The following is a 24,616-nucleotide window of genomic DNA, read 5'->3' as shown; positions in this document are numbered from 1 at the left end:
TGTTTCCAGCCTTGATCAGAAACCTAAGAAATGTTTCTTCCTTGTTGATTTATTTGTAATTTTAGCAGAGGAAATTACTTGCTAAACATTTATATTTAAAGAGAATGAAAATGCTGCTTGCATGGTTTGTTGATTTCTGCTACGTCAACACATTTAATTATAATATAAAACTGTGTGGTAATGCAAAATTGATCTATAATTACGTTTAATCCATCTTGTTTCCCAGCATAGAGGTTTTCAGTGGAGTAAAAAATTAAAGTGACCACAGGCATGTCCTTTGCAGAATTTAAACATGGCAGGGAAAACGTGTCACAGGGTCAGGCTTCTGGAATTGCTTTTGACTCATTCAAAGCAGCTCTTCTCTGGGTCATGTGACCAGGGAGGTGGAAGTAAATTTAAGAATTGAGTGGACAGTGTTGCCCACTTTTCCCCATAAGGAGGCACTACGGAAACTTTCCTGGGCCTTTTTCTCTCTCTCCTCACAACGCCCAGCTGGATCTAACTTGATTCTTCTGGCTAGCTCTCTGATCATACAAAACAATATGCTCCCATTCTACCCTGGTTTTGGAATTATCTGTTGGTGGCTAGACAGATCCTAAGCCTTTTGGTATGCTTTCTTTCCAATTTTCTGTTGGGTTGTAAAGAATGAAACTACTGAGATTCAGGTTTCTAAACAATTGCCTTCATTTACGTAAGTCCATCCAACGCTGTTGTTTCCTAAAGAATGACTGAAGTCCTCTCTTCTTCTGAACTGACGCCTTCTTTTCCGTTGAGGCAACTGGAATGTGGTATGTTCTCATGTAAGAAGGTAATTGGTTGTTAAATTCAAAATCCTTTTCATATCAAGCGAAGCCCTTCATCCCTTCCTAGGCTCTGTAGCGTACAGATGAATGGGCCTTCACTTACAATTAAATTTGAATTTTAGTGGTCTGGTTTTGGTTTTGTTATTAATTTTATAGAGCTCGGCAGTGGATCGTTTGAATTATAGTGACAAACGGCTATTGATTTCAGTCAGTATTTCAAGATGCCAAACAACGAAATACATTTGCAAGCACTATGATAATTTCCCACTGTAGATTTAAAGATTTTTCACTGCTACTTGAATTGGCACAAAAAAGGCTGTCCTAGGATTGGGTTGTTCACAGCATCCTTCTCTTCTGCATCTGTTGTGACTCTGATAATTGCTCTGTCCAAATTTGTGTGTGTATAAATTGTTAGAGCTACATGTTGTGTCTCCTCTGGCTTGGCTACTCTCCTTTGTTGGCAATCACTAGCCAGCAGGAAAATCATCCACAAGCCAGGGTACCATAGCATGAGTGAGAAAGCTGATGTACTTTCACATTTTGGGGCATAGCCTTTGCTTCTATATGGTGACTTACTCACAAGTTAACATATTTCTTTGTAGGGGAGAGGAAGGACTGTTGAAACTAGGTAATATAGAGAAACTGATCTAATCACAGCATTACAATACTGCTTTAAAATAAAAGTTGGGAAGGGAACATATAATAAATCCAATGAAACCACCTTTATTTGTATGCTTCTCTACAATATATTTAAATGCTTTGGGCAAAGATGTGAAAAAAATAGTGAGTTTGGATAGTTTTCTAGAGAGGCCAGTCTGCATCTTTTCAATTCTACTAGTATGGTCCAAATTGCATTCCTTAAACATTCCTTCCCTTAAACTTCTGAGTGACTCCACTCAACAAAAGTTCACTTACAAGTATCATTACTCAGTAGCATAGCATCACGTCTCTTCTGACAGTGCTGACAAAAGGCTGAGGTTCTTAGGGTGAACAATAAAGAGATGTCTTATGACAACCATACTTACATAAAAGTGCTACATGATGGCTATGCAGTAAGTAAAAGCTTTGGATATACTTTCCTGCTTTAGTAAGGCAGATGAGTTTAGTATTTAAATGAGTTCAGCTTAATACCAGACGTTTCTTTCTTAAGCACTTTATTTTTTATTGTTTAGTTCTCTGATTGTTAGTCACCCACATTTGTCGAGTCAAGTGGTATACAAATATATTACTTATTTGTAAATGATTATTACAATCTACAAACGGTGGCATCCCTTACAAGCTGCACTGATGTCAATGTGATGAAATATGCATCATGATGTCATCGTGCAAAGTAAATACAATTATGTAAATTAAATAATTTTCATCATAAAATAATGCAGTTGTGCTTCGCTCCCCCTCATTTCTCTAGGCAGGCCTGTGGTTATAGTCCTGCTAATGTCATTCTGGTCCGTTAAGTATTTGTAAACTGCCTAGTTAGGTGAGATAGGCAGTAATTTTGATAAATAAATAGTACATGTAACCAATAATACTGTATTGTGTTTTAGAAAACAATAATCTTATCTACTCATAATTATAATTTAACACATTATTTTATTTATTAATTATATCAAAAATAAGATTATTTTATCGACAAATTAATTCCAGGCTATGTTGTTTGGTAATGAAAGACTTTATTAATCATTAAACATATTCAGTTGCTTTTGAGTAATTTTATCCCTGAAGGCAACACATGGTTTGCTTTTTATCCCCTTATGTATTTATAGTCAGTAAGCTACAATGAACATATGAGAAATTTTAGTGTGTCCCAAATATCAATAAATGCCTACAGTTTGCTGGAAGGATGTGAGTTTCCCAACCACTTAAACCTTAAACTGCTGTTAGTAGTTTATTGCAATTTGATTCTGTTTGGTTTAACATATATACAAGACATTCACAATTCTACCTCTTCTTTTACATGCCAAACAACTTTCATAATATAGTAATATATTTCAAAGATGCAAAGCATAATTATAAAATGCAAAAATGTATATATAATTGTTTGTGGATCAACCACTGAGTATCCCAAAGGTGCTTTTTCAAAAGGCAACTGGACTTTGTTTTTCCTTGAAAACGTTTCGTTTCTCATCCAAGAAGCTTCTCCTTGGATGAGAAGTGAAATGTCTTCCGGGAAAAACAAAGTCCAGTAGCCTTTTGAAAAAGCATCTTTGGGACAACCATGATCTGGATGACTGGGAATCTCCATAGGCAACAATTGATTATGTTATATTCTTGATAATTGGGCCACTTCAAGCCTCTAAGTTTGTGATGAATACAACTTAGTACAGTAGTTATGAATTAGGTTTGCTATACCCAATTCAATGTCAGGAAAGTGAGTGCATTAATTGCAAATAGCATCAGAAATAAATTAAAGCTATGCCTTCAAAAACATTTTTTTCCCACTCATCTCATTCCCATCAACATTGTTTCCAGATATTGTTGCTTCATCTATAAGCATTTTTGTCTGTTACCAATTATATAAATAAAAAAACTACATGCTAGATTTTGACTTTTTGTAGATCCATAGAAATTAATGTGTATTTGGACGATTCACGGTGTTCTCCTTAAATCTGCTCTGAAACCCATTTAAAAGAAGGAGCAGAGAAGAATCAATTTGGAGGGCAGAACAAGAAAGAAGTATCCATCCCACTATCAGATTCTCTAATAATGATATTGTGCAGCCCCTTAAGAGGTAATCTGTAGCAAACAAATACACTAATAAAATTACTGAAAAAAGAGAGTACAGTACCTTAAAAACCGTTACTGCAGTTAGAGGGAGCCTTTTCATGCTACTGCAGTAAAGTTTTGAAAACAGGATTCTCATGAAACCAAGAACAGATTTTTACAGATAGAATATTTCTAACTCAGGGTTGAATGGGGAGATCCTTGGTGCTCTCTAAGCTTGGTGGTACCACCAGGTTCAGAAAACTCCAAGACCCCACAGCATAAATGTTTGCTACTCTCTTGCATTTGTGTAATAAAACTTGGCTGTCGTCATTGTAGCTAGACAAGATTGGGACTGATGATTGCTATTTAAATAGAAAACAATCAAGAAGTCCTGGATTTTCGGGCTCTGCTGGGAAGTTAAAAACCACCCTGGCAGAAGGCAAGGGTCAGCTATCTTCTTATGAGATAACAATAATAATAAAAAAATCCTGCATGAATGTATCAATAAACTCTTCAAGATTTCAAATTCAGCTTGGAGACCTTTTTTACTTCTGTAATTATATTCAGCAAACATCACAGAAAAATAAATAAAGTAGCCTATATTGGCAAGTGTTCCTAAGTGAGATGTATCTAATTACTAACAGTGTGTACTGTGCAAGGACTCCGGTAGTTTGCGCCAATATCTCAAACATTACTTTACAAAAAAGGCTTTGTATACCTGAATATGATTCTCCTTCATATAGAAATTATTTTCCTTGTCAATTCTAACTGGTTTCAAACTGCCAGGAAATGTGTCTTGTGCAAACCTCAGATGGTATCATGAGTTTACGATTCAATGTATTACATGAATCCAGGCAGATGGGCTAAGCAAGCCATAAGTAGTGTGCTGTATGAATTGAGTCATTATATTGATCCATATTTCCCCAGGTGATCAGTTAAGTAGCTGCTCTGTGTTGATAAAGTAGCCAGTATTCATAATAGCACAGATTAAAGGATTAACTTTGAAATTTTGTCGAACAGAACAATCAGAAATTAGAACCTTGACTTGGCACAAGCCACTTAACTACTCACTGCAAGATTTAAATGCCATAGGTTCATACTGTATATCTTGCATATGAAATAGTATTTTACCAGGCAACTGTAGGTTTTACAAACCTACCATCAATGTAGGTTTTACTACTGTTGTATTTTATTTAACTATATAAATTAAAAGTGCTATTGATTGTTAAGTAGTTATTGTCGGTTATGTGCACAATAAACTTCGGAAATAATTAATATAAAATGATGGTATATTGGAAAAGGTATTGTAAAGGCATAATCACTTTTCATCTATATACTAAGCAGTTTGTTCTTTGCAGCATTTTTCTTTAATATAAAAAGGAAATTATTAGTCAAAAGTCCTTCATTTTGGCTAAATGTAGCTCTCCATCAATGAAATAAAACAGTACTTTCTTCCAGTAAATTTTAAACCACACTGAGATTCCAGGAACATATAGCTTATCAGTTAAAGATGCTGAGCTTGTCACCTTTACTTTTATACTGAGATTATTAATGTAACATTTAAGACATTTTTAAGAAGATGTGCTTTCAGTTACTGTTCTGAATCCTCCTTTAGATGACACATAATTGGCAAACTAAAATTAGATAAATCAAGTATTTTATCACAGTTTAAACTGGCAATAAAAAGTCTGGACTTCAATCTTTCATAGCAGAAAGTAATTAAGTGAACTCCAGGAAATAATACCAGAAAATATGAAAAATTTAACTTTGAAATTTAAGGAATAATGATTTCACAGAAAAAAACAGAAAATAAAAAAGACCCTTCATTATGCAGTTTTCAAAATTACCACCCGGAAAGATAGAGCAGATGAGCATGTAGGTTTCTTCAATTATTTTAAATTTCCAAAATATTTAACTTGAAGGTTTACTGAGAGTACTGGTCAATGAGTGCAACCTCCGAGAAACGTTTTTTTGACAGTTGTCGGTATTGGTGAAATCTGCTCTGTTTATTCGGTCCTTACATGTGCAGTAAAATCATCAGTCAAACATGTAGTAATGTCTGAAAAATGAAGAATATCATATTAAAACATATATTAAAGAACCTACAACATAGGGAACTCTACATTTATTGATTAAAAAAGATTCTACAATGCATGGAAGTTGCAGGGGTTGAAATAGAAGCCATACAAGATTTGAAACTGATCAGCTTGCTTTCATAAATCATGTCCAACTCCGCCCTCTACAAGCAGATGGAAAGGGCTTTCAGGAAAGTGGCATAAGACAAATCTGCACAAGCGCTGCTCTTGTCAAATGATACCTAAACCTGTTGCCCAGCTGGTACATCACTTGCCCCCCCTTTGCAGACTGTCAAACTGTCACCAAGGCTACAAACTGAGAACATCAAAAACCAGATGCCCCAATTGTACACCTCCAAGGAGAAAATGCTAGATATTTTCTTTCTCTTCTACAGAACCTTCACAAAAATAAGGTTTTGAGTTTCTGCTGGCAGTCCCAAAGGTCAGATTTCAAAACATATTTTATAATAAATGAAATTATCATCATGGAGTAGGAATAATAGAAAATACTATTTTATTCAGAAGATTTTCTGTGAGGTGAGGAGAGCCAATGCTTGCATTTTTTGCAGACATAGCTAAAATTGGCAGCTAAACTTTATAAATGCTAAGACTTGTGAAACTGACTTAAAGACTGAAGTTAATTAGAAAAAGCTTTTTGTGTGGGCAACTATATCTTGTTTACAAAACAAGACTTTGAAAGTTGATTACTAGAGCACAAGATGGCTTCTTTAAAGAAAATGTTTTACCACTGAAGATGAACAAATCCCTCTGGGCATAACTGAGATGAATCTAGGGTGGATTTAAAATTACAACTTATAAGATAAAGATGGAGATACTGGATTTACAAATGCAATTGGATGATCATTTAAAAATGGAACAATACAATTAAGAAAGATTGTTTTAAACTGAAATATAAAAGAATTACTGGAGTTGATTTATGAAGGTTACAAGTGGACTTTAAAGTTAAAAAGAATTTTAAGAGAAAAGGAAAAGATATTACGGTAGAAGAAAACAAGGTTAGGATTTTATTTATGTGATTTAAGAGTGGCTGGAGGAAGTTTTATATATACATATAATAGAATAGAGCTAGAAGGAACCTTGGATGTCTTCTAGTCCAGCCCGCTGCTCAAGCAGGAGAACCTATACCATCTCAGACAAGTGACTGTCTAGCCACATTTCTGGAGGCAAGATGTTCCACTGGTTAATTGTCCTCACTGTTAGGAAGTTTCTCCTTAATTCCAGGTTGCTTCTCTCTTTGGTCAATTTCTTGTCCTGCCTTCTGGTGCTTTGGTGGATAACATGACACACACACACACACACACACACACACACACACACACACACACACACAGCTTTTTCTGATTATGATTAAACAAAGAGTTCTTATTTTTGACGATGCTTAATGATTATTTGGATTGGACGGTTTGTCTTTTGAAAATGCTTAATGGTATAATGCAGGGATGTCAAACTGACTGACTTCCTTTCAGGGACCTGCAGATTTTAGTAAAGTATATAGCTGGTGTGATGGAGTGCTTGAAGTGTGGTGACTTCCACTTCAGTGTTCTATATCACATTTGTGCTATGGCTGGCCACCTTCCTCTGATTCTTGGGGAAAAAGTGTGCTCTCTAAAGACTTAACTTATTTTAAAATGTCATCCATTTTTCTACTTTAAAAGCATGAGTGAATTTTATGCTATAATCTTAGAGTGGTGTTGGAAAATATGCATATTATTATTAATATTTTAATAATAATAATAAAATAGTAATAAAATAAGTAACATTTCTTTATTCAACTTTGTAATACTATTGTATGTTAAAGGTAATTTAGAAATCTTTTAATAAAGCAAGGTTCCTTAGCTTCAGATATTGACAGGAACGCTCAAAATCTGGAGTGGTGTTTGATTGGTGGCACACATAGCAAAGGGGTGTAAGCCAAAGGGATGAATGGCATCCATTTTATATTTTTGTATCAAAAATACAATTGGAAATAGTCTACAGATAGCTTAGCAAATGATGTTGGCAGCTATTTCAGACAAACATGCAAATGTTAAGAAGAAAAAAGGAAACTAGCTGCTACCACATGATGCAATTCCTAGAAGAGTAACATGCTCACACTCACAAAACAGAGACAGCATCACCAGCAAAATTAACAGTTTACTGTGATGTGTGTCTGTGTGTCTGCCAGGGTAAAAAATGTTTGGATTCAGGTGAGCAGTAGTAAATTGATACTAGCTTCTGAGCTGGATTTTTGAACAATACTTTGGAAGTGAAACTCCAGGGAAATATAAAATAGCTATGATACTTCTAATAGTTATGCTCCCCACCTAGAGTTTAGTTTCTATTTTCACTATATTGTTGATCCAAGCAATCTGTTGTTTACTGCTCACATGAACATTAACCTAAAGTCATATAAACAATTTGTGCTGATGTAAGACCAAATTCACAATCTTGGGATGAATGTACTGTATATTAGGAGGTTGAATGTGAATGCTATGGAATAACAATTGTTCCTTATGTTCTGTTTAAGATGTAATTTCCTCCTATGTACAAACAGTTCACTTTTATATAATACTCTAATTTCCTAAAACAGATAAAGCAGTTTCTGTTTAAATTGATTTTTCTCTTGTAAAGACATCATAATTTACGATGTTTTTATTTAGAAATACATTCTAGTCTCTTTAAAGTGGCTGAGTTTTTGTATGTAGAATTTTAACTAAAATTGCATCTAACTGAAGAGAAAAAGTTACTTAATTCAAAAGCAATCAAACTTATTTAAAAAATGAGTATATATACATGCACATAAGACAATGAGGATGCAAAAACTCTAGTTAGTTCTTTAGCATAATTATAATCAATGCTCCTAGGAACAGAGAAATGCATGTTGCAATCAAGCACAGTTGTTGCTACTGTGTCTTTGATCTGTCCCAGGAGACTTCTGTAAATGCAAATGCCATTTCATCAGCTCTCTCCTAGTAAAGAACTTTTAAAAAAACGTTATCCATCTCCTGCAAAGTCATGTGGGTGTTTGTATATGCCAAATGCAATATACACATTCCTCTGAGAATGGAGAATTATCTGTATGACTCCCATAAACAGAAGAAAGTTCATCTGGTTTTTTAAATTATACATAGGAAGATGCATTCTTATGTATGTTGAAAATGCTTGTATTGTGCATAATGTTTCATCTCGATGGAATGACAAAATGGAATTTATTGTCAGAGAGGAATAGTCTTCAAAGTGGCCTTGCATATGTTCCTCTGATATCACTTTAAACAGAAGGGGCCGAATCACTTAAACAGAGTGGCTATCCAGCTCCCGGGGGATGTGACAATAGTGGAAAAATACCATAAATTTTCACATATAAGCCCATTTCCAGATAAGTCAACCCTCACAGTTTTGGTATTTTGGGTAAAAAATTGAAAATCAGCTTATCTGCAGATGGGTTATATGTGAGTATATAAGTGGTATATGGGTATTTTGAAAAAGTATTATCGAATACACTTGCAGATAAGCCCATACGTAGACAAGCCGAACTTAGTTTTGGGGTATATTTCAGCACCTAAAATCTATAATCTGCAAATATATACATTAATTATACTTTGCCATTCTTATCAATCATGCTTAGTCATGCTCAATTGAATTTGTTCTTCATTTTTTTCCAGGGGTACAGTATGCATCTCTTCTGCGACTTTATCTTCTGGAGTGCCTCTGAAAACCTGGGGGCTAACCAGGATCCACATGTAGTGGGGTCTGCACAATTGTGATGTGATCTGAGCCCATCATCACCTCTGCATTCCAGATAGCAACTTAGGCCTCGGTTGATTTGTATCAAATTTATCCCAAATTCCCTTTGGAAGTAAGCAAACCATCAAGCACCTGGGAAGCACCTGATTGAATAGGACATTCATATATTAGAAGGTCACCCACCCTCCCCCAATTTTTCCTATCACATCCTCACATCAAAGGGCTCCATCACATAACACAATAACATTCATGGGTGCCACTGTTGGGATACCTGAAAGACCAGATTAGGGATAGATCATCATGGAGAAAATCTATCTAAATAAGGCCAACAGTCTACTGACTAAAAGAGGAGCAGTTTTGTTCCCAACACTATCTCCCAGCAATGGCACTCATTGCCATTATTGCTGAATCCAGCCAGTTTGCTGCTGGTCATCCTCTTCTTCTCTTTTTTTACATTTCCCAGTATCAGAGCCTTTTCTAGGGATCTAACCCTTTATATAATGTGTCTGAAGAAGGATAACTTGAGCCTGGCCATTTGTACCTTGAATAAGAATCTGGGTTAATAATGTAATTGCTAAGAGTCAATATGGACTTGATGGCACATATTCAACCAATTATTGGTATTATTGATTAATAATTGCTCTATCTTACGGTAATAAATTTTATCTTGGTATTTAAATTACTGGTTATATATTGCTGCTGTTTTAATTGTTTGTTGTTTGATAAATCCATAGATAAAAGTTTCCCTTGTTCAATTCTAGTGGTGGTGCTTATCTCCATTTCTTAGCTGAGGGAGCCAGCATTGTCCAAAGACACTTTCGTGGTCACATGGCCAGCATGACTATATGCCAAAGGCACAAGGAACATATTTACCTTCCTACCAAAGTACTCACATTTGTGTGCTTTCAAACTCACAGGTTGGCAGGAGCTGGGGCAAGTAATGGGAGCTCACCCTGTCGCACAGCACTCGGATCTCAAACTCAGGCTACCAGCTTTCCACCTGACAAGCTCAGTGTCTTTAACCTCTGAGCCATTGCATCATCTATTAATCCATACTAGCAGTCTAATAGTATATACCCCTCAAATATTAGGAAGGAGAGAGGGTGCCACTCAATATTACACCTCTGAATGACTGAAAAATTATAATTGATCATTCATGGCATCCATTCTAAGCAAAATAAAAGACAAAGTGCTGTGGTTGCTGTTTATTGATTTAATGAAAACTTGAGACAGCCTCCTGATTGTCATAGATTTCATTAAATTTGGAGTCACCTTCTGTAGTATCTTTAGTATGGATGTTAAAATCTTCCAAGAACCATAGTTCTGCAATTTGCACTATTCAATTAGCTCCATATAACATAGATCCAGTGCATTCTATACTACAAGTGTATGTCAAATGTTTTTATGGAAATGATGATTGCTTATGAGCCTATTATCAATCACCATGAAGGACAATGTTGCAGATATACATTTTTGTGTCAAAACTATGGTATGTGACAATGTTACTCTGGCCTAATAGCTAAAAATGTACTTCTGCCATTTCCCCCCCCCCCCATGGATATTCTGCCATTTCTCCAGAAGCTTGAGATGTCTTATATGAGGATTTCCCATGATGTTATGCTGACAAGAACAATTTATGATGTAGTTTGGGCAAACAGTACATTATTCATCAAATCACCTAGGTTGATTGAATGTAGGGTTGAATTTAGATTTCCAGGATCTTAACCAGTATATCACATTGGCTCTCAACTGTAGATTCGACATTGTTTATGGCATTCTGACCACTTGGTTACAGCCTAAATACTTCAATTATTTCAGGTATGGCTTTTAAATAGATAGGCAGGGAAGTGTTTTTGTTATTATTGCTCTTTATACATAGACTGTGAAGAAATACTAAAACAGACTATTTAATTCTGCTCCTTTGAGGATTCATCTTCAGTCTACTCTACTTTCTTATCAGATGTTCTGCAGTTAAAGTACCTATATTTCAGTGACTATGAAACCCAATGGAAACGAGATTTATGTTGTGGCATGTTTGTTGGTGAAGAAAATGGGCTATTTCCTCCAGAAAATTCTTTTTGGACAAAATTCTCTGTAGGTGTATAAATAGAAATCTGTGAATGTGTAAATCATATTTGAAGCACAATTCAAGGCTAATGGTACTGTATGATGCTATTTTTTTTGCTAATTTTTTTATCCTCTTTGTTACAGATGTATTAATTTAAGCAATTTAACATGGAATACTTTTTCTGTTTGAACATTTAGATATTTCACAGAATTAGAAGGGTAACATTTCAATTTAATCTAGGAAATTTAAGATGAGCGGTAGAGAGTTAAAATAATACTTTTTCTCCTCCAAATAAGGAAATTCAAGCAAAGCTCATTCAAAAATCTGGCAAAAACAGTTTGACAAATATGGAAAATATTGCAGGACAAATAAGTAAGGAGGGTCAGAAATGAGACATTCCATTCATCTACAGAATATTTCTAATTGAATGTTCTGCAGATGAATGGAATGTTTCATTTGTAACCATTCTTACTTATTTGTCTTGCAATATTTTCCATACAGGTAGTCCTTGACTTATGACTGTAATAGAGCCTCCCATCATGGTAGTAAGTCATAAGACAGGTCAGTCACATGATTTCACCATCTTTTTTGCAACAGCTGTTAAATGACTGCAGTCGTCATTAAGTGAACCAATGCTTTGCACTGGGTGCAATTTTTGCAGAAAACCAGAAATAAATGATGGCTTTTGTCAAAATATCATAAAAAAAAAGACATGTGACAGTGGGACCCTGCAAATGCTGTAAACGCAGCTCAGCTGCTGAGCGTTCTGTTTGGTCACATGATTACGGGGGGTGGGTGGGAGGACTACTGAAACTTAGAATTTCAGTCGTAAGTAGATCCAGGTAGATCTGTTGCAAGTCAAGGACTGCCTGTATTTCAAAAGCATACATTTAATCAGTCAGCATTTTCTTGGGTCATATTAATAGGGAGGGGTGGATTAATCTGTTGAATTTAATTCTGCCTAGTTTCTCATTTTTTTCAAACTTAATGCCACAGTCTTAAGAAGAGACTGGACAGCCATTTGTCCGAAATGGTGTAGGGCAGTGATGGGAAACCTTTTAGAAACCGAGTGCCCAAAATTCAATCCAAAACCCATTTATGTATTGCCGGGTGGGCGTGGCCTGGTGGGTGGGCGTGGCTACAGTGGTCATGGTGGGTGGGCGTGGCAGATAGGTGGGGATGGCCAGCCCAATATTGCTCGTGGGGAGGGACGCCTGTGGGGGCCAGGCAGGGTTGGGGGAGATCCAGGGGTCTCTGGCGGATGGGGCGGTGGGCAAGAGGCTGGTTCTGTGGGGTGAGGCGAGGCAAGGGGAGGCAGGGCGGGGGTGCCATGTCGCAGGGCAAGACGAGGCAGGAGTGGCCCCCGCACACAGAGGCTAGCAAGTGCATGGGTGCTGGGATGCATCCGGCCACGTGGGACCTTGGCGAGTTAGCAGGCGGCTGGTTGAAAACGATGGTTGCCATCTCCGGGGCATGGCGCACATGCCCATAGAGAGGGCTCCGAGTGCCGCCTCTGGCACGCGTGCCACAGGTTCGCCATCACTGGTGTAGGGTTTCCTGCCTAAGGAGGGAGTTGGACTAGATGACCTCCAAGGTCCCTTCCAACTTTATAATTATGATTATGATTATATGTAAAGTTCATATGTAAAGGTTCTCATACACACTTACATATGACCATGTTTTTCCTAATGAACACATTTGGACATTGTATTTTCCTTTCATAATGAAATTCTTGCACTGTTTTCATTGATATAAACTGTTTCCACACATTTTTGGTTTTGAAAAATGACTGTATTGAAATGTTACTTCATTCTGGTTTGGAATGTGCAAATACATTTTCCCATTTGATTGATGTGTAGAAAAAAGTTGCAGAATTAGGAAATAAAAGCAAATGATACAATCCTGTTATATAAATATTTCACCTGTAAGTCATATGACACAAGTTTCAGGTGCTCAGGTTTTTATTCTCATCATTAGGAATGGAATCCTATTCATATTCCTATCTCACTATATAGAAAACAACAGTGCAAATACTGTTTCCATAAAACAATTCAGATGTTATAATGAGAGATTATTAAATAAGAGGCAGATATTTTTTGCCTGGTGCAAACTATGCAAACCATTAAAAAACATATTTGACTGGAAAGTGTACCTCATCACCATTCATCTTTGAATAATAAAAGACACACTCAGTCTCCAAATAAAATATTAGGAAATTGATTTAAATGGAATCACTTGCAAGTAAGGTGAGCAAAGTTAAATCGGTGAAACATTTATAACTAATGGACATTTTACCCTTTGAAACATAAGTGGCTTCCTTTCCTTAGGGATAGTTCATCATAGAAATTGCTAAATAATTATCTATCTCTGATACAGAAGGCTAGTTTTTGGCTGATGCAGGGATATAATGCAGACTCATTGACCAACCTGAAGAGCTGGCCATTTAGGCAAGCTGTTCTTAGTAAACTCCTCGGTTCTCCTTATCTGCAGGCTGGTTTTGCAAGAGTTAAATTAGTGTCCCAGCAACCCATTGAATGCATCCATCCAGCAATGCCCTGCCGCCCAGCAGCTTCCTTCTTCCTTTTCAGGATTGCACTGGAAATTGCCCAAACAAGCAGAACCAAGCAGACTGCAAAGGTCACACCTGGCGTGTGGCCAGCTTGCTCTCTGGCTCCAAAACTGCACCCCCCAATTGCCAGGTTCAGGGCAGCCTATGTTTTCCCTCTTTTGTTTCCCTTTTCTTCCCCCAGCTGTTCCATTCATAGGCCCAAGCTCAGCAATCTGCCCTTCCCAGAAAAAGAGCCCCTTATTAAGCTGAGCTAACTCAAAGGGCCAGCACAGCACGTGCCACTCCTTATCGGCACCATCTCAATATCCTATTCCATGGTGCTTAGGCAACAAAAAAAAGTAAATGGTTTTAACTCCCATTGGCTCCCCTGCAGCAATTCAAACAAAAGTGCAAAGCAACAAAGACATTTTCCACCATGGCAGGTGTTGGTGTCAAATTCTGCCTGAAGCAAACAGGCGCAAGAGAAAAAGAAAGAAAGAAAGAAAGAAAGAAAGAAAGAAAGAAAGAAAGAAAGAAAGAAAGAAAGAAAGAAAGAAAGAAAGAGAAAGAGAAAGAAAGAAAGAAAGAAAGAAAGAAAGAAAGAAAGAAAGAAAGAAAGAAGAGATTTTTTTTTTTTTAGCAAAGCTTAAACATTCAGGGCCAGAGAGCTACCAATAATACTCTGCCTAGTGCTCCTTAGCGAACCAGACATAAACAAGGACCATTTGTTCTCAAAGCAAACCCAGTGGAAAAGCAAGAGACCAGTCCAAATTAAATGACAGCTATTTCAGCTCCATACAAGCAACAGAAGGAATCTAGTTAGTAAATTGAGAATGATGCCATGTGAGCAAACTCTTACCTTTCTCAATTACCGTAACGAGATCATTACATATTTTAATCTAAAGGGAAAGAACACAAATGTATGTAAATATGGGAATAGTGCACCTGCTGCTCTGATGACAGTCTTATACACATATTATTACAGAGTTATTAATGGGAGGAGAACATAAGTTGGAAATAAACCTAATGAGCATCAGTCACATTATGAAATAAAATGTAGATAGTAATAATTCTACAATGCTATTTTTCCTTATTTGAATACATTGTCTAACGTGGGTTATTAAAAGCTTGAAAATTATATCTGGAGTTATCATGCAGATAGAGCAGAATATTGATATATTTAACTTTATTACAGTCTCCCCCCCCAAAACTCAGAGTAATGTTTCCCTTTATACAGTTATGAACTTGTAAACAAATATTCAGAACAAATGGATACAGATAATTAAACAAATAAACCCCTCCTTACTATTTTGTTTTTACAGCATGGTGGAAGTTCATATTTTGGGCAAACATTATAGGATATTATTTCACTTATTATATTTTCCCATCCTCTCAATTTTTAAAGGCTTCATAAACTAGGTTTTATACTAAAAAGTATAATTCAGAATGAAATATTTTTTTACCACTTGAATTTTGAACATGCCCCATGCTATACAATAACTTTTAGGATTCTGAATTTTGATGAGCTAACAAATAAATCAGGGAGATAGCTTGGCCCTCTGTGATAATCTTATGATATGGGAAGTTATATACTGTATAGACTCTAGAACAGGGTCCCCAACCCCCAGTCCATGGACCAGTACTGGGCCGCGGCATGCCAGCAACCGGTCTGCACAAACAAGCAAAGCCCCATCCGTGGGATGCAGGCAGCACACAAAACCACGCCCTCTCCGGTCCGTGGAAAAACCTTTCTCCACGGAACTGGTCCCTGGTGCCCAAAAGGCTGGGGACCTCTGCTCTAGAAGACTAATAAAATACGTATTGCAGCACACAATCACATTCCCCATACTTCATTTCTCTGGCTCAGCATTTTCAATCTTTTGGGTTATTAGCAAATGTACCCTTTGGAGCTGAAGCAGTAGGTGTGAATTTAAATGGACTCCAGAAGATGGTAGAGGACAGGAAGACCTGGAGGAACGTTGTCCATGGGGTCGCGATGGGTCGGACACGACTTCGCAATTAACAACAACAACCCTTTGGAGCACAGATGGCAGAACATTACAGTGTGTCAAAATGATTACTCCTTTGCTCATGGACATGATGTTATAAAGATATCAAGGCAGGAGTGAGCCATCCTTAATTCTCACAGGAATGAAGTATGAGGGGAACTGGTTGATATCCTTTTGTAATTCAATAACCCTAATATGTTGACTGAAGAACCATTTGACACTATCAAATCCCATCAACAACAGTACAGAAGATGCAAGGCTGCAACACTTTAAAGCAGTGGTTCTCAACCTTTTTAATGCTGCGACCCCTAACCGGTCGTAAGTCGAGGACTACTCAACCGGTCGTAAGTCGAGGACTACTCAACTGGTGCAGCACCGTTTGCAGAATGGGACTTTTGGCGGGCTCAGCAGGGCAGAGACAGCCTGGACAATTCCTATTGGCTTTTGAAAGCCAATAGAATTAGACTCTATTCAAGAGAGTCTATTCCATTGGCTTTCAAAAGCCAATAGAATAAAAGGGAGTAGCATAGCTAAGGAAAAGGGGGAAAAAATGGCGGACTGCGTTGTTTGGCGACCCCCATGAAATGGTCATTCGACCCCAAATGGGGTCCCGACCCACAGGTTGAGAACCACTGCTTTAAAGCGTAATGTAAACATCTTCTTTGGACTACTTTATCACTATAGCCTATACTAAGTATATTTGGGGATCCCAAGAGCCTGAGATATGAAACATAACTCTAAAATATATAAAGATCTAAAATTTCCTCCTCTTTGCCATTTTGTCCACCTGGTCTCTTTGCAAATGCTCTACTGGTGGAGGATTGTTAATAACCAGGTCCTCTTTTACACAGTTGGAATTGATGGCTTCTAAAGTTCTTAATCCAATACTACAAGCTGCATTTCAGCAACAGCACGATAAAAGATTTACTTATCTGCTTTTGCAGATGACATTCCTTTATCATGCGTCTCTGCACCAAACCATTAATAAAAACTAGGTAACAATGGATCTGCAATACACGCTTTAAGACAGGAACTAGGCTAGGGAACTGCCTATCCCTATTGCTGCAAAGAGACGTCTTCATGCAACATCTTAAATTAATATCAGAAGCCTCTGATCCATGATCTTTCTTCTTATTCCATCAAAGTATTGTAGAACTGAAAGCTGATTTAAAGTTTACATTTAAGATTTTTTCAAAATATGTGTGTTTGTGCTTGTGTGTGTGTGCACGTTTGTACACACAAAGTATATATACTATATACTGTATGCTGTAAACCTGAACACTGATTAGTTGCAACTAACAGGCCTGGTTCTCAGCTAATATGTTCTGCACAGATATTCTAGGTTACGTATAATTCCTTTATGAAAGTTACGTTAGTCAATTAGCTTGTACTATCATACAGCCTATTTGGTGAGACCCTATTGTGAACGTCTGGTTGATTGTAATAAATTCTGTTATTTGTGCCTGTATTACACTTTTTGCATATAGCAATATAATATTAATGGTACTTTTAAAAATAGTCTTTCCTATTTTTCCAAATCTTTAGCCTGCTTATGAATGAGCTCTTCTTGCTCTTGTTGCTGACAAGGTGTGTCTTTAGTCTGGCTGCTGGGCTAAGCTGGGCTTTGGCTGTGGAAGAAAGAAAAAAAAAAAAGCCAGAAGCAGCCTTTGAGCTACAGCATGCCCTTTGCCTTTTTTGCTTTTTTTGGGGGGGGGAACACGAAGCCCAGTCTCAGTCTCAGTCCCTGCAGCCAGTCCGGACATGCCTTGTCAGTAGTTGGATAAAGAAGACACCAAAGGTCAGGTTCTGGTGAAGCACAGGGCAGCAGGGGGTCAAAAGGGCATAGATGGGGAGGAAGCTAGGCAAGTGGGAGGAGCTGAAGTGCCTTTATGGTTGCAACTGTGTGCGGGCTGCCCAGTACCTGAATTTTGATCATATGACATAACTTTGGGCTCAGGTTGTAAGTTCCTTAAGAGCTGCTTAACTTATTCTTTGCATCAGTCTTTAGGCAAAAACAAACTATAGCCCAACCTACCAAAAACACAACTGTAAAAGACAGACTAGAAATAAAAATTAAAGTAAGCCAGAAACTGGTAAGAGAATACCTGTCTGATCTTGAGGAATATAAACAGATCGTGCCAAACCAATCTTATTTCATTTTTTGACTAAATCAGTAGACTAGCAAAATGCTGTGGATATAGTATATTTAGACTTCAGTAAGGCATTCGACAAAGTAGACCACAACCTACTTTTTGATAAGCTAGAAAAATGTGGGATAAACAGCATCACCACCAGACGGATTTGTAACTGGCTGACAAACTGTACATAATGAGTAGTCCTTAGTGGTACTACATCTACATGGAGGGAAGTAAGCAGTGGGATACCACAAGGTTCCATCTTAGGCCCAGTACACTTTAATATCTTCATAAATTACTTAGATTTGCAGATGACACTAAGCTGGCAGGAAGACTGGTGAGAGCTTCTAAGACAGGGGTGTCAAACTCAATTTCATTGAGGGCTGCATCAACATTGCGGTTGCCCTGGTGGGTGTGGTCAGGGTGGTGCAGCCTACTGGGTGGGCGTGGATGGAGTGGGTGTGGCCTACTGGGTGGGCGTGGCCAGCTCTACATCGTTCATGTCAAGGGTGCCTGGGCAGGAGTGGGACAGATCTGAGGATCTCAGACAGAAGGGACAAGCGCTAAGGCATGGTCCATTTCTTCATTCCTCACAAAGGGTGACATCTCCCCAGCATGCACCCAGGGGGCGGGGCCGACACGGCAGGGGCTGGTTCTTCGCTGTTTCTGGACGGCCTTGTGGAGCTAAGACTGAATGCGTTTCAGCATAGATGGCCACCACAAAATTGTACATTGGCTCCCGGCCGGCCTGGGGGGGGCGTTCCCTCACTGTTTCCAGGATGGCTTCACGGGCCACATGAAACCACTTTGTGGGCCGCATCTGGCCCCCGGGCCTTGTGTTTGACATGTCTGTTCTAAGAAAGCCCAATTTTGATGGTGCCACTCTTTCCAGAGAACCTGTTTCTAGAGAAGCTGTTAGGGGACTGAAATGGTATAAAGTCTCCTGCATGGGCAGGAGATTGGGTTAGAAGACTTCCAAGGTCCTTCCAACTCTGTTATTCTGTTTCTGTTTCACCTTCATTCAGTGCCATCATAACGGTTGCTGAATGGACTACCTGTATACTTAAGATTAATCAGTCACATAAAAACACAGTTATACAACCTTGTCAGGTGCAAAGGATCAGGACCATACATTAAGTTGCACACAGATTTATTCAAACCTATATACAAGAATCTAGTCAACTAATGGTCAGCACTAACTTGGCACTAGATAAAAATCAACGGAATTCAAGAGTGGCTAAAATTGGATTATTTGTGGCAACATAAGGACCTTAAGCTAATGACATGTTTAACTCCCCCCCAGCTCTGCCTGCTCTTCCCCTACAACTTTTAGCCACTGTATAATTCAGAAATATTCTCTAAAAAGAATAAAAGAATAGACACAACCATAGAATTGTGGAATTTCAAGGGTTCATAAAAGATCCTATATTCAGTCCAACCATCTAAAATGTGCAAGTAAATATATTTGATGTGTTGCTTCCAAGCTATGAATCCCCACCTTGCATGTGTGACATATATGTTTCCTCCTTAAATATATTACAATTCTTCCTGCTAAAGAACACCTAGCTCAGGTATCCAGATTAAATTGCAGTCTTGACCTATCATAGTAGACAGTACTGATTTATAATAAAACCATTAAAACAGAGGGGTCAGCTTTTCATCTAGCTATGTATGACACAAGATCCAACAGCATCTCTTATCAGAGTGGCTTGCAACACAGAAATTACATTTAATATAGAGACTGGGAACTATCACAGAAAATAGTATGCTCCAGATGTAAGACTGGACAAAAATGTTATGAGACAACAAAGTTGATATTAGTTACCCTTTTTGTGCTGACATGGCATTGAACGATATTGTAATAGGGACTAGTGATGGCAGGCTCAGGGTGGGGGTGGATTTTGCATAAATATGATACCAAGATTGTTCTAATCACTTTGTGGGTGATGCATATTGAAAATTAGATGGGAGTCATCTTGCTCTATCTCATGAATCACTTGGCAGCGTTCCACACCACCAACCACAGCATCCTGACCTGTCTTGTGGAGACGGCTTTGGGGGAGGGCATTGCTTTGCAGTGATTTGGAGCATCCAGAATATAATCGGAAGATGGTGGTGGAGGATCTTTCTCTGACACCAGGACATTTCAGGGCTCTGTCTTCTTTGCTTTTTAACATCTATGTGAAATCACTAAGGCAGGTCATTTAGGGCTTTCATACAGAATGCCATCAATATACTGATGCAGCTCTATTATTTCTTAAATCTAATTCTGAGAAAACAATCAGTATCCTCGAATGTTGCTTAGATTTGCAGCTTATTCCTCTTCCTGCTTTTCTCTTTCTAATTTTTTTATTCTCTCTTTTGCATTTTTTAAATTTACTTTTTTAATATTTCAAGTTTTCCAAATTTGTTTTGTTTTAGTCCCTTTTTCTTCCCTTATCAACATGTATAAAACATATATCCACATTCATTCATACATGTATTGTTCCTCCCCCCAGTAATAGCACAATGTAGATTAATATAAAGTAATTTAAATTAGGACATACATCTTTATTGGAAAATAAATACCCTGATTTATGTTTTTCCTTAATTTCTAAATTTCATTTCCAATGTTCTATTTAATTTTGAAAGAAAAGTATATGTGTAATATTAATATCCACAACTATAATTAATATTGGTAGAAAATCTACTTTCTCTTATCTGTATCCATTATTCTAAGGCACCTAAATAATAGAATATTAAGAATCTAAGTATATTATATAAATATCACTGTGTTGAAATAACATACTGCATTGTATTAAAACTGAATAAATAGATCAATAGATGGCTAGATTCAAGAATATGTTAAAGAATGGAGCTACTTCTATATTAACAGTTTATGGATATATCTATAGTTTCTTCAAATGTTACTCATTTAATTATTATAATGAATATTAGTAGCACTGTTACATGTTGGGCTGTACTTCTAATTGTTATATTTTACCAATAATATATTAAACAAAACAAAACAAACATTTAATACCTGCTACTTTTCTATTAACATTTGCACATCTTTAAATTTCTCCATCCATTTTCCATTCCTGGAAATGAATACAGAAATGAAATGATACAGAAATGAATATTTCTGCTTTATGGTAGTGTAAATTAAAATTGTTCCCTCCATTTTCGCCTGGACAAACACTATTACCCTTGTCTTTGATAACATTAATTTTGAGATCCATATTATTCATTGCATCTTATAATAAGTAACTAATATTTACAGGTAATCCTTGATTTATAATAGTTCATTTAGTGACCTTTGAAGTTATAATGGCACTGAAAAAAGTGACATTACCTTTTTCCCCGTGACCATTGCAGCATCCCCATGCTCACATAGTCAAAATTCAGATACTTGGCACCTAACTCATATTTATGATGATTGCAGTGTCTCAGGGTCCTGTGAACACTTTTTGGGACCTTCTGATAAGCAAAGTCAATGGGGAAGTCAGATTCACTTAACTGTGTTACTAACTTAACAACTGCAGTGATTGCCTTAACTGTGGAAATAAAGGTCATAAAATAGGACAAAATTCATTTAACAACTATCACATTTAGCAACAGTAATTTTGGCTTAATTGTGATCGTAAGTTGAGGACTACTTGTACTGCACACCCAATAAAATGGCATCATCTGCAAACAAAAATATACTATAGTCATATCCTCAGTCAACATACCTTTACCATCAACCCAAACATTCCTCATACATATTTTGATAATTATATTAAACAACCAAGGAGACACCACACCATCATAGTTCAATGTTGAACTATTTACTAACTAAGCATTTCATTTAATTTGAATCAGGCTTTATTTCCAACATTTACTCTATTATTTTGGTCAGCCAATCTTCAACTCCATATTACTCAATTTTATTATATCTTTTTTTGAATCAACAATTGTAAAATAACCTTTCATTCTCCCATTCATGCAATTTCAATAACCTGTTGAAGAGCAAAAACCTAGTCTGACATTCTCTGCCTCGCATAAAACTGCACTGACCTTCCCAAATTTTGTCCATTCTAGTGCTTGTACTCTTTCAACCAAAATTCTGTCACACACTTCCCCAGCTACATTTAATGGGTTTCTCTGACGTTTTTACATTTTATCTAGTACAGTGGTTCTCAACCTGTGGGTCGGGACCCCATTTGGGGTCGAACGACCATTTCACGGGGGTCGCCAAACAACGCAGTCCGCCATTTTTCCCCCCTTTTCCTTAGCTGTGCTACTCCATTTTATTCTATTGGCTTTTGAAAGCCAATAGAATAGACTCTCTTGAATAGAGTCTAATTCTATTGGCTTTCAAAAGCCAATAGGAATTGTCCAGGCTGTTTCTGCCCTGTTGAGCTCACCAAAAGTCCCATTCTGCAAACGGTGCTGCACCAGTTCAGTAGTCCTCGACTTACGACCGGTTGAGTAGTCCTCGACTTATGACCGGTTGGGGGTCGCGGCATTAAAAAGGTTGAGAACCACTGATCTAATACAAGGGAATCCAGCACATCATAAGTACACCTGATCTTATTCAAAAGGCTGATGATCAACGACAAGCCACAAGTAAACCACATCCATATTTTAACTTTTTCCCAATTACACCACCTGTACCTGCAGTCTTACTATTAAGCATGCTGAATATTCTCTCACTGTTTTTAACAATGTTTGTTGGAAGGGAAGAGACTTGATTGGCTCATTAATTTGAATTTTATGAGATTTGCTGCCCTCTATTCAAAGTGACTAATTAACTTTCATATCTAAATTGCTGGGAATGTTTTCTCTCCTTCATTACATGCATGAATTCTAGAATGGCCAAATAGAATTATGTATAAATCACATGTGATTTGTACATACATTTCAGCTAGATGCAGGCTGAAACTCAGTTCTCCATAATCTATGTACACTGTTTCATAAAATTTAATTTTCATGAATGGATTTTTTTATAATGTATTCCTTTTAATCATTCTACTACTATTGCTTTATAAACAGTTCAGTTGTTCACAGTGCTCAAATCATGAAATTGTTCTATAAAATTATGAAACTCTTTCATAAGATAATGACTAATAATCTATGTTTGATAGGATATATAAATAATATATACAAATCAATTCACAGCTGCACATTTTAATAGAGAAAAGATTAATCAAAGCTTTATTTATAAGCTTGCCTAGTGTTGTTTAGTATTCCAGTTCAACAAAGATCAATAGAGGCCATTCCCGTCTCTTGACGCCTCTCCAGGAAACAGAGGTGTGATTATGTAAATAGCACCAGTTCCTCTATACTTCTGCCAGCTTGCTTATCTCCAAAGCCTTCTGCCTGCTGCCATTGGCGACCAATACAGTATGTGCATCTATCCCATATCTCTTAACAAAGCTCGAGAAGTACAGCCAGTCATGTTAAACCGTGATGCATGTCTGGTTTTATTTGTAAAGTGATTCATTTCAGTACCTTTAATCTCTGTTGTATTTAGTTCATATATAAAAAATAGCTGATCAGTTAGAATAAGAAAGAAAACAAATGCATCCAGACATTCACTGGTAATAGGGATAATCCATTGACTTAACAATGCAACACAGCATTGCAATATAATTAGGAAATGTCAGTGTCAGAAGATAGACACTGACTGTAAGGAATAAAGGAATGTTCTTCAAGAAAGGCACCTGGTTTTGTTTTCTATTCTTTTGCAAGACAGCAGTAAATCACAAAATGGACCATCAAAATAAAACGATTGTGCTTTAAAAATTACACAACAATTAATAAATTTATCTCATAACAAAAACTGTGTTGCAACAAATCAAATATCTAAGCAATGATATTGCCTGACAAAACATAGTATTTATCTTGCACTCTCCTAGCATAATCTCCATTTAACATTACCAGCAATGGGTCCTACTGTGAGGGACTATTTTTTTTATAAGAATGCACTGATTCACAAATAGCTTTTGCACAACATATTCTCAGCTCAGCAAGAAGTCTGCACTCTTGAATGAACCAGAACACATTAGTGAGAGAAAGTTCATTAACCTTGCTAGATTTGGAGGGTTAACAGGGCAGGGAAGAAAGGAATTGAGTGAAAAGCTCTGTTGCAAAACAAATTAAAATGAGCGTCATCATTTCTTTTGATATTCATTAGCTAATTCACAGAGAAAGTGGTTTTCTTAAATTTGCAGCTATTTATCAGTGAAAAACAGGTGTACACCTGCTGTTCAAGTCATCCTTAGTGATGATGATAATAATAGTAATGGTAGTAACTGCGGTAGTAATAAATATAACACAGAGACTTACCACATCCACTACGGGAGTAACTGGGAGAGGGAGAGAAGACCTGAGCAGCAAAATCCTCAAATGACAGTTGTTCTTTGTGATTCCGGATTATTTCATCAAGATATATTGCTCTTTCCTCATAACTGTTGGACATAGGTTAAGGAAATACATTCTGTTACCAAGCCTTAACTATTCAACTTTGATACATAACACATAGAAAGAAAAGTGTACCACAGTTGC

General features: G+C 37.1%; 1 protein-coding gene across 4 annotated transcripts in view; it reads right to left on the bottom strand.

Moving 5' to 3' along the window:
* Positions 1 to 2,456: 2,456 nt before the first annotated feature.
* Positions 2,457 to 24,616, bottom strand: part of RALGAPA2 (Ral GTPase activating protein catalytic subunit alpha 2) — a 171,550-nt gene continuing 149,390 nt past the window's right edge. For 3 of the 4 annotated variants that reach the window (XM_039326148.1, XM_039326150.1, XM_039326151.1), the window contains 2 exons: positions 24,398 to 24,519; positions 2,457 to 5,565 (listed from right to left, as the gene is read on the bottom strand). In XM_039326148.1, coding sequence (XP_039182082.1) covers positions 5,513 to 5,565; positions 24,398 to 24,519 — 175 coding nt within the window. In that variant the 3' untranslated portion in view covers positions 2,457 to 5,512. Of the gene's footprint in view, positions 5,566 to 14,800; positions 14,841 to 24,397; positions 24,520 to 24,616 lie in introns of all 4 variants that reach the window. The other variant, XM_039326149.1, reaches the window with a different exon arrangement.

The sequence above is a fragment of the Crotalus tigris genome, unplaced genomic scaffold, assembly GCF_016545835.1.
Source record: "Crotalus tigris isolate CLP2741 ecotype Arizona unplaced genomic scaffold, ASM1654583v1 scf7180000024339.11422700, whole genome shotgun sequence".
Lineage (NCBI taxonomy): Eukaryota > Metazoa > Chordata > Lepidosauria > Squamata > Viperidae > Crotalus > Crotalus tigris.
This window is presented reverse-complemented; position numbering and strand designations above follow the sequence as displayed.